Source organism: Phycodurus eques, chromosome 5 (genome assembly GCF_024500275.1).
Source record: "Phycodurus eques isolate BA_2022a chromosome 5, UOR_Pequ_1.1, whole genome shotgun sequence".
Lineage (NCBI taxonomy): Eukaryota > Metazoa > Chordata > Actinopteri > Syngnathiformes > Syngnathidae > Phycodurus > Phycodurus eques.
In genome coordinates, this window is record NC_084529.1 from 21,103,066 (window position 1) to 21,114,758 (window position 11,693).

General features: G+C 42.7%; 1 protein-coding gene across 1 annotated transcript in view; it reads left to right on the forward strand.

The window, feature by feature from the left end:
- The window catches only part of prickle1a (prickle homolog 1a), a 31,619-nt gene that overhangs the window by 14,518 nt on the left and 5,408 nt on the right, over positions 1-11,693 (forward strand). The window contains exon 2 of the mRNA XM_061678020.1: positions 10,569-10,779. Coding sequence (XP_061534004.1) covers positions 10,585-10,779 — 195 coding nt within the window. The 5' untranslated portion in view covers positions 10,569-10,584. The remainder of the gene's footprint in view (positions 1-10,568; positions 10,780-11,693) is intronic.

Consider the following 11,693-nt stretch of genomic DNA (forward strand, 5'->3'; position numbering starts at 1 on the left):
TACCCCCAGTAGGTCCCTGTGACATTATTTTTCTTGCGTTCTAATAAATACACCATGGCAGAAAAGCGAGCCGAGATAAAAGAATCAGCTGTCTGCGGCGTGTTGCAGTGAAACAGTAAAAGAAGGGGTTACGTGAGGGTTATGGGGCTAACAAGCCTCCAGTCTGACCTGAGTTTGTCGGCCACAAACCAGCTAAGTCAATATCAAGACGCTGGCTGCCCCACCAGTTGACCTTTTCCTCCCTCTTTCGAGGCGTAAAAAGGATTGTTGTTACAGTAGAGTGATAGGCTTTTATTGGCCTTTATAACCAAGGCTTTTGTCGGGCCTGTGTCCTGCTAATACCCGTTGGCGAGTCATTTAAACCTGGAGAATGCCTATTTTATAAGGTAGCTCACACATAAGTGAGAGGCATTCTTTAACATGGTCCTCAATGAGGGCAAGTTAAAGACTGACCTTCCCATTGCCCCTCCGCCAGCCTGGATTTACGACGTGTCTTGGGACTTTAATTTGACTCGTTTGAATAGATTACATTAGGCTTGAACTCTTGCTGCTGTCCCGTCTAAGGGATTCCTCTGACTGGATGCTTTCCTCTCGTGAAGGACGTGTTTGGACCAGAGAAGAATGTGACTTTATCGTCGGGTGTCGCTCTGGATGATGATCGTCTTCCCCCTTGTCCTGTCATTGTCAGGGCATGCTGGTCATGGGCTACCTCGCCGCTAGCTTTTTTTTTTTTTTTTTTTTTTTTTACACCGGCGAGAAGTTGCAGACCAGGTGTGAGGTGCCGTTCAGGTCGTTGTGGCTATGACCGGGGAATGGGCCGTAAAGCCCCGAGGAGATAGATTTATTGGTCATCTGGTGTTCTCAAAAGGTCACGGGTCAGGGATGCATGACTTTATATTTATTCAACGATCTGAGGTGAACCTTGAACTGTGTCTGTACCTCTGACAATGGCGTAGTATCTTAGCATGACATTCCGGGTACTCAATAGATGCTTACGCCTCAGATCATGAGGTAGGGAAGCTATCGGCCATATAAGGCCTGTGAGAGGATTGGATCCGGCCATGCAATTCCAAACCATAAAACCTCACAGGAACTGTCACATTCGGAAAGAAAGATGAACTGGCTGTTGTGGCCATCTTTCATTTTATTCATTATGGATTTAATTACCACTCACCAGTGGTTAACTTCCTTGTACACATGACAGTTAAGGATTTTTTTTTTTTTTTCCCCCCTCCAAAGTTGTAGCTCCATTATTTCCTTTGGGGATTTTCTTTTTTCAAAATCCAAATAAAATATTCCATCTCAATGTTCATTTTTCACTAATAGAAAACAGAATACAATGATTTCCAAATCATGTACGACCTATTTAATTGGATAACACTACAAAGATGAGATATTTAATGTTCAAAAATGATAAAGTCTATTGTTTTTAGCAAATAATCATTAACTTCGAATTTTATGGCTGCAACACATTCCAAAAAAGCTGGTACAAGTTCATGTTTACCACTGTGTTACATCACCTTTTCTTTGAACAACAATAAACGTTTGGGAACTGAGGACACCAATTGTTGAAGCTTTGTAGGTGTAATTCTTTCCCATTCTTGCTTGATGTACAGCTTCAGCTGTTCAACATTACGGGGTCTCCGTTGTCGTATTTTACGCTTCATAATGCGCCACACATTTTCAATGGGAACAGGTCTGGACTGCTGGCAGGCCAGTCTAGTACCCGCACTCTTTTACTATGAAGCCACGCCGTTGTAACGCGTGCAGAATGTGGTTTGGCATTGTCTTGCTGAAATAAGCAGGGGCGTCCATGAAAAAGACGTTGCTTGGATGGCAGCATATGTTTCTCCAAAACCTGTATGTACCTTTCAGCGTTAATGGTGCCTTCACAGATGTGTAAGTTACCCATGCCATTGGCACTAACACAGATGCTGGCTTTTGAACTTTGCGTCCATAACAGTCCGGATGGTTCTTTTCCTCTTTGGCCCGGAGGACACAACGTCCACAATTTCCAAAAACAATTTGAAATGTGGACTCGTCAGACCACAGAACACTTTTCCACTTTGCATCGGTCCATCTTAGATGAGCTCGGGCCCAGTGAAGCCGGCGGCGTTACTGCGTTTCTGCTTTGCATAGTAGAGTTTCAAGTTGCACTAACGGATGTAGCGCCGAATTGTATTTACTGACATTGGTTTTCTGAAGTGTTCCTGAGCCCATGTGGTGATATCCTTTACACATTGATGTTGGTTTTTGATGCAGTGCCGCCTGAGGGATCGAAGGTCACGGGCATTCAATGTTGGTTTTCGGCCTTGCCGCTTACATGCAGTGATTTCTCCAGATTCTCTGACCCTTTTGATGATACTGTGGACCGTAGATGATGAAATCCCTAAATTCCTTGCAATTGTACGTTGAGGAACATTGTCCTTAAACTGTGCGATTATTTTCTCACGCACTTGTTCACAAAGAGGTGAACCTCGCCCCATCTTTGCTTGTGAATGACTGAGCAATTCAGGGAAGCTCCTTTTATACCCAATCACGGCACCCACCTGTTCCCAATTAGCCTGTTCACCTGTGGGATGTTCCAAACAGGTGTTTGATGAGCATTCCTCAACTTTCTCAGTCTTTTTTGCCACCTGTCCCAGCTTTTTTGGAACGTCTTGCAGCCATCAAATTCTAAGTTAATGATTATTTGCTAAAAACAATCAAGTTGATCAGTTTGAACATTAAATATCTTGTCTTTGTAGTATATACAATTAAATATAGGTTGAACATGATTTGCAAATCATTGTATTCTGTTTTTATTTATCTTTAACACAATGTCCCAACTTGGGGAATTGGGGTTGTACTATGAAGGCTGTTTCCTTGGATTTAACATGTTATTCAAGGCAAGATGCTGTGCTGTTCTGTTCTGTTCCTTAAAGACGTGCTAATGGAGCAGGGTGTTGAGTCTTTGGGATGAGCACAAAGGCCTAAAGGTTTGGCGTGAAAGGCCGGCCTGTCCTCCCTGGCCTTGGCTGCTACAACGGCTTTGTAGCTACAGTACAAGCGCCACGCGGGGAATAAAGCACATTTAGTAATGAAACACGAGTGAGAGAAGCCACTCACTGGCAATGTATTAACACATCCTACGTTAGATGTACAGTATATGCAGCTAGCATCAGTCGCCCACAATGTTTTATTTGAATGTGAAGTGTGTGAGGACACAGAGGGCTGCAAAGACAGCCAGTGAGATGTTGTCAATCATACACAGGATTTAATTGTGCAGTTTGTACCTCAAACTGATACAGTTCATTACATTTAGCATGATAAAGAAATTAGTCAACAGTATCGCTACTGTTGACTAATTTAATTAATAGGGGGGTTTGCAATTAAAAAAAACTTTGACAGATTTGTTAAAACACATTGTGACTTTCAGTAGTACATGATAAATATGATCTGTGAAAAGAATCTCCCATCTTTGCCCTCAGCTTGTACCTCTAATTTGACATAAACGAAACCACCGCACCCCAGGAAAAACAACCAATCAGATACAGAAGGTGTGACTTAGAAAGTGTCAATCATTTGTCGTGCACTCGCAGGCACACATCACGGGCAGACCCCCGTGGCCTCGCCAAAAATAAAAATTCAAATCAATAATATTTGGCATTATAGTAACACTGTTTCACAAGAGTGTTACTATATGATGCTTTTCTGGGGTAACAAGGTTGTGGTATCTATCTTGTATATCAAATTAATAAAACTATCAGTAAAATAAAGTACCCTGCAGTCTTAGCTCATGCCGGCAGCATCTCACTTTTCAACATTTTTCACTTTCACATTAGGGTAAAAATAGGTTAACAACTGCCAACCTTAACAAGTAACAACTTTGGTGATACACAATGGCGGTTCAATCTGTGAACGCATGTATGACCTTAGAGGAATGTAACTTTACAGTCAATTTTAACAATAGAATGTAAAACCGTGGACTTTTTTCAATGCTTGTTTTGTGTGTAATACAAAGTGGCAACCTGACGTCATCGCCAGTAAAACAAACAGCTTCTAAAACATAAATACAGAAAGCTCCTATACTTATTCAATAGATTCACTGCTTCCTTGTAAAGTCCTTACATTGCTTTGTTTTATTTTCCTGCACCAGAACAACCCTTTAAGGCAAAGACACAAACCTGGAAGGAAAGGTTGTTTTTTGTTTTGCATTACAAAATCAACAAAGTACAACGCAAATAGGTGCAACGATCCAAAGATTGACTCTAAGCGGTCACTTTTATTTTCTGAGGCAACAGGAAAAGCCTCATATTGTGACATTCCTGCAGAGGTGAAGGAGAGGCAGAGGTCAGTTGCAAAGTCCCTGAGGAGTTTCACTGGATGGGCAAGTATGTACAGTCGCTTCACATCTAGAAGGTGCGCTTCTATGCCTTTGGACGCAATCAAATCAACTAACGTATCACTCGTCAATCAGCAGCACATTAAAGCAGATAGTAGTCCAAAAAGTGTAAAAATACTTGGGAAATAGCAATTTGTCTTTCGTTCCAATAAAACGTTTATATACAATACAGAGTAGTAGCTTAGTTGTATAACTATGTTGTATTTCTAGTAATTGTCCTGTCGATTCAATCAGCCAAGTGGGCCTAGACGGACTCATGCTTATTTTTTCATTGGCCATTGGGGCACTTGTGATTGAGCCCCATGAACTCTGTCTAGCAACAAGCAACTGCACAAGCATTCAAGGCAATTGGGGCAATTATGTGATTTACACGCTAATTAATTGCATTTCATTGTTAAAATGAAATACGGATTAGTTTTGTTTCATGGTCGACTTAGAATATCGAGTGCTGTAGTTTTTCTGGTATGCGGCCTATCTAAATGTTTTGTTTACCACCAACTTCTTGGCATTTTGTATGACTCAAGACATTAGCAATACTTCTTTCAACTTTAAGATGCAGGGAACCTTTGTGATTAAAGATTCAAGAAGCAAGACCCTATAATCAAAAGGTTGAACCAAGCAAATGTGTCATTGTGATTAAATGACATTCTCGGCTCACTTGAGAAAAGATCACTCAAATCCCAACTGCAGCATTCACCACTCTTCCCTCATCTATGAATTGCGATAACGTAAGAGGAATACCATGCGAAAGCCAGTGCGGGTAAGAGGTTGGGCAGTGCGGTAAAACGAGCGCTTTCTCAGTTATGTGTTAAGATTCATAGCTCCTACTATCAACCGGCGCTTTTCTCATTTGGGAACCAGCGTTAGAAGTACAAGGAGGGGGCATTACCCTGCTGTGAATGGCTGCTCTGAGGTGAAGGGGCCGGGCCGAGGTTAAAGGGGGGGGGGGGGGTTGGATCTGGGGAAGTGGGCGAGACAAGGGTAAGGTATGGCCATCTGGTTGCGCTCCTGAATGGACACACACCTCTCAAACGCCACCAGTCCTGTGACATGGTGCTGCTGGTACTGTGCCGACCGTTCTGGTGGAGAAAACTGGCTACTGCCCTGGAATAAGTGTGCAAAGGATCTTGTGTAGTATGTATGGAGCTGCAGAAGAAACTAGGACAGCCCGCTGATAAGATCCCTTTTCCTGCTTGCCTCGAGAGAGTTGGCCTGAACTGAGGTAAGAATGGCAGAGAAATGACAGAGGACCATGTCATCTCAAGAGATTCTCAGCTTTGGTTGTGGCGACAGGAAAAGGAAAACTATCATTCAGGGGATGGAAATGAGTCGATTGTGCTTTTTAAAGTCAATGTGTCTCTTCAAGCATCCCTTTGAGGTTAAGTCAAGGGTGCTAGAGTTTCCTGTTCTTGACAGTCCAAAGTGAATCTGCTGGGATGCTAAGTGATGGCAGCATGCGTGTCTTCACTCAGCCTGTCCGGCACACGCAGGTGGTCCCTCTGGTGGGGATGACACTCCCATCCATTTGGTCTTGGAAAAACACTCCTCTGACCACGAAAAGGATCAGACCAAACAGTCTGTCTGGTCCCCTGGTCAGGCCTTTTAGAATTGTTATTCTGGAATATTCAGGTACACACAATGATGGAACTGTATTGTAAACTTTTGTAATGTTTTTCACAACAAGGCACCAACACCAACTTTTGACAGGTTGCCCCCTTTGTGCTGTGAACGGGTTTTGCTTTTCTGAAACTTGTCAGACACGAAGAAGATTTGTCCAAGCTCAAGCTCTGGCTCCGAGCAGGAACTGGGAACAGAAAATCAAGTTTTCTTCATCAAGTAGAAGCTGCATGGCTGAGCTGGCAAGAGCCAAGTTAAACATGCTGGGCCGGTCCAAACTGACTGAGAGCACTGTGTTGGCTTGTGCCCACGTCTATCACACTTCCTTACCGAGCATAGACAGTGATTCAGACCAGAAGCTGCTTATTTATCCTGTGCAGCCTCCCGAAGCTTGTTAAGCCAATGCACCGGTATTTGGACATCACAGGACTTGGATTTAGAGTCAGATATATTTATTGGTGATTACCGTCATAGTATGAGGTCCCGTGAGCAGTTGGAGCGCCACAAAGTAATAAATAAGATAACGTGATGGAGTGACGTGATGAATGGGCTTTTTGTTCATTGTCAATCAGGTTCAGAAGTATTACAGTGTAATTGTTATTGTGCCAGGACTTGTCTAGACTAAACTGTCCTTGTTTAATATATGCTGACATATTTTTATGTGCATTTCCATCATTCAACCTATTTTAGCTTCAATCAAAGGGTCTACCCCCCAAAAATTCTCCTATGCTCTCTGTGGGCCAGATCAGTCAGATATCCAGGCTCGGTGCTTCCAAAGCCATGTTAACAAGCACCTTTACAAAAGAGCTGAGGGGCCGTTAACATTCAGGACTGCAGGGGTCTGGCTAATGTGGGTGGAGGTTGGCGGTTCGAGGTGTGGGGGCTAGGGGGTTGTGCCTTGGTAATGGGCCCGGGGTGAGAAGGAGGGAGTTTAAAACTAATGACAGAAAATATAGACCCCTTGTTCACCAGGGAGGAGGGAAAGTTTAAAAACCAACACAAGTGATGAGTCAGTGCGTTGGCAAGTCAACCTGAGCATGGCCGAGTTAGCTGGCTCAGTGCTTCTGTCATTCAAGAAGGCATTGGAGGCTAAAGTGAGAGGAAATGAGCTGCATGACAACTAATGGAAAAATTAGCATGTGAGCAGATGTGCTTGTATAAGAAAAGAAGGGGGGCTTTGACTAACACAAGACGCCAAACATCCTGTCTTGCGATTTGAAGTTCAAGCCAGACATTCCTGTGATTCAGGTTTGCGTCTGTATGAAACAGCCTAACGTCTTCATGAAGCGCATGGTCAAACGTGTGACCAGATCTGCCTATAGTTAGCTCCCAATGCGCAGCTCTCAAGCATGCCTGCATTTTTGCAGGTTATTTTGGTCTCATTTGCAAGTCAATGGAGCTGAGCGGAACAAGCGATTGGCTTTCTTCCCTTCTCTGAGGACAGGTTATCTGCCTTTGTGGACCTTAAGTGTCATGTATGAGATAAAACAGCACATCCTCAGGAGAGGACGAGAAAAATAAATAAATAAAAGATGAAAAGTGAGCTGAACAAGCCACTAGCAGATTCCTCAACAACGGCACTATTGTTTAGGACATCAGAGGTGATTAATGGGAGATGTCATAAAGCCAAGGTGACTGACTTGACAGTTTGTGCTACAATGCAGTCACATATCCCAAACTAGATGGGGCAGACCACCAAGGCAATAATGACAGTTTGTGCTAGATTTTACCTCCTAGCTCAGCAAATAGTGTAATAATCTATCAAAGAAAAAGGTTTGACTGGCAGTTCCTTGGTGCAAGGAACTATATTTGGTAATTTAAGTCAAAAGGCCTCAGAATAAGTCGAGTTGAATCAATCAGCAAAGAAAGGTAATGACAATGTTGGAAAAGTATACGTCAGAGCTATATAATTATAGATGTAATGATTTACATACTTAAAACATTACTGAAGTAAATCGAATGTACAATAATTATTTTCGTTTTTTATTTCTATTTCCCTATAGTGCCCTACAAATGGTTCATAACTAAAACTATGTAATGTTTAGCAATTAAAGTTAAAAAAAATTAAACGGCCTTTATTTGAAGAAAAGACCATAAAATAAATCAATATTGTTCCACTCCAGTCATCTGGGTGGAAAAAATGCACTTTTTGTTTCTCCTTTTAATTATTGTTAGTGTTACAGTTAGAGGTAAATTGTTTTATACTTTTATTATTGCCTCTGATTGATGATTGTACAAAGTAACGACAGATATCTGCTTCATGTGATTTCTTTGTTACGTTTTGATGCGGGTATGTTCTAACTAAAATTGTTGCTCCTAGATACCAGAATTCCCTACAGAATCAATGAAGTACTGTATTAATCAACCTATAATTACAAGTTCATTGCCAAATTCTGAACAAATGGAGACGACAGCAAAGACTGCAGTCTTTTGTGAAATCGTACGTTTTACAATGATACAGCATTTAATCTCTCCACACACAACTCACCCAAAGTCAGCTGGGAGTGGCTTCAGCTCACCCAAACTCTTGTGTGGATAAGCACTACAGAAAATGGATGGATGAATGGATGGAATTACAACTAACTTTATTAACCTCTCGTCTTGACCCATCCCTCTACATAATTTCATGAAAATAATTTTTGGTACCCTTGCTAACACACATCTGCCACGTTTATCCATCAGGCTTACTTCTGATCCCCTTTGACTGGGGAAGCCTGAGAGAGACATGTAAGGCCACAGACAGGTAGTTATTCTAAAACGCCTAATCACGCCTAGAATGGTCTGGCGGGTTGCTATCTCGGAACCAGTCACGATCAACGAGAAGCAGGGAACAAAGAACTCCAGCTGATGGGCTGTTTATGCATTTAAGGCCATTGCTAGTATTTTGTATACATGCATGCATACCCAAGTCAGCCACGCCATTCCACATCTTAGAGCCTTTTCAACGATCACGCCTGTGTTCGAGTGTCTCTGGTTTTGTCAGCTGTCTCGCCGCAGCCTCGGTTGCCCTTGCCGGCCATATGGGGAGTGGCAGCGAGAGCGGAAGTATGGGGGGTGTCAAGGGCCCACGCTGGTTGCCAGTGGCCGGACTCCTATTTAATGTTATAGAACCCGTTGGTCTTTGAAGAATGGCCACAACTAGACATACAATCTACTATCTCATGTGTCTTTGCAGAGCTTCATTAGGTATACCCAACAATCAAATAAGATTCAATACGAGAATACTGCCTTTAAACAGATGATAATGTTCAGTTTTGATTGACATTGTCATTTAAGAATATATTTTTCTGTGCAGATCTGCACTGCATCATACTGAGAGCCATTGTCAACATTTGCATTTGGAAAAACTATTACAAACATTCCTTAGTATGATGCATCGCAGTTATACACCACAAAAACTGGAAGGACAACAATTTACAGATGTTCTCTTCAATGAGCTAAGAGCTTAGGTTTGTCAGTACATACGTCATACTAGAAACTTTGCAGCCAATTATCAAAATCTTATCAAACAGTCATTGTTTTTCCTACTTTGATATTTGTGTCAGTTAGAAATTTATTTATTTGAGGGTAACCGATCCAAATGAACAGCCAGTAGATCTCATTTTAACATTGCAGTAAGAAGACATAAGAACAGACTTCAATGGTTCTTTCAAACCTGATCTATTGGTCTATTTAAGTCAACCCCACAGCCCAGCCATGCTTGCAAAAATAGTGCACAAGGCCACCCTGTGTGGTAAACACTGTGGCTGTTTGATCTCCCTTCCCAGGTTTTTCTCTCTGACATTGTCGCTATCCGTCGAGCCTTCTTTCCTAGCTTCACCTGTCTGCCATTTTTGAGTCTGTCCGCTAGATGAAAGGATGGATCAGACAGTGGCTGCAGCAGGTTGGAAAACAAACAGTCACAAGCAAAAGGAGAGATGAAGGGAGAGACGCCAGCCTTGCGGACATTCCCCATATGGTGACCTTGTCCCATTGTCAGGCCGGTGTTTATACAGACCCCAGGCTCAACTGATCAAGCCAGCGCGGGTCACTTGCGACGGCCTCTCTTGAAACACAGAAGGACACACAGCCAGTGGCTGGTTCTCACTTTTGGTTTATGGTACATGGGAAAAGAATGAATACAACGCTGGATACAACTGTACAATATCCAAAACAAAAGATGTCAAAAATCTAAGCACAGGCCTCTGCTAAGGCTAAATCATCGCAATTTAGATTGGATTCCTGCACACGAACAAAAGTGCAACATTCTTCATCCAGCTGAACCTCCAATTTCTAACACCCCTAACATTGGACAATTTGGAATTTTAAACTAACCTACAATTCTAATAAAGACTTAAATTTATTTATAAGAATTTATTTTTCTTAAATTAAGTCTTTAAGTCTGACAGTGCCAATAAAATCTGAAAAACTTTATGAGTGACTTAATGGAGCTTCCTTAGATACTATGAAGTGCCTCTAAAAAAAAACAAAAAACAAACAACAAAAAAAACCAGCAGTTTGAATGGCTCAACGTGTCAATAAGAAATGATCATTCCAGGATCTAAAAAAATACTTCCCCTTTGTCTAGTAAAAAGGAGCGTTGGATGAGCCTGGCGGGTGGGACGGCGACGGCGTTCACGGCTGGCTATCAAGGCGGGCCGCACCAGCGAGACTTGATCATGGAGCAGAAAGTCGGCAAACTGACATCCGGCTTCCAACGCAGTTCTACCTCGGATGACGACTCCGGCTGCGCACTGGAGGAGTACGCCTGGGTACCACCTGGCCTACGGCCTGAGCAGGTGAGTGTAAAAACAATGTCTTGTAATTTGTTCATTAGTCAGCTTTAATAGGTTGGCTATGTTTGTACTTGCGTTTACTTCTACTACAGGTAAGGAGCGGTATAATATTGACTCCTTCACTTCACTGTGAAGAGACAGTCATCCATGTATTCTCTTGATAGAGAATTAAAGCAGCCTTGACCTCATTCTAATTCCCCATCAGGTTTCTGCTTGGCCCACATTAGTGGAACTCGGCAAGTTATAGACTTGTGTACCAGTGGATTAACACCCCGAACAACAAAATGCGGAAAATCCATAACAGGTTTGCTTTAAGGCAGACTAGTTGGTTTACCTAACAGCCATTAACACACAGGATGTACAGTTTTTATTTACCAACTGTGTTAAGGTCAAGTCTGCTTGTGATTATCAGAGATCTCTTTTGGAGGACTTGGTGGGTCGAGCATCCTGCTGCTACCAGGATCGCGAATTTGGGGAGGCTAACGTTTTAACAAGCCTTTTCCTCCACAAACACAAGCAGGGCGGGTAATCAAGCCCGGAGGGCAGCCGGTGTAATGTGGCATATTTCCTAAACCCGCCTGTTCGTTTCACTCTTCTCTGAGCTCCTCTATCTAACTTCATCCTACTTTTCCTGTGCAACCACACACATGGAAGCAAATGAGGAGAAGCAAATGGGCCTGAGGAGAAGGTGTTCACAGGCCGAGAAGTCCAAACATGTAGGGGCTTTTGTTTGGCCAATGCATGGGTCAACTGTAATGTCTTTACTGCACTCATTGCCTTGAATGGTGCATTATGGTAAAGAAACGCGTAGCTGCCTATTCCTCAGCCCCTGGGGAGCTGGATGAGGGGGTAATAGCAGCATTAAATGTGCATAATTTATGATGGGGAGGCCGGCAATGTTGCGGTTGATTGTCAGG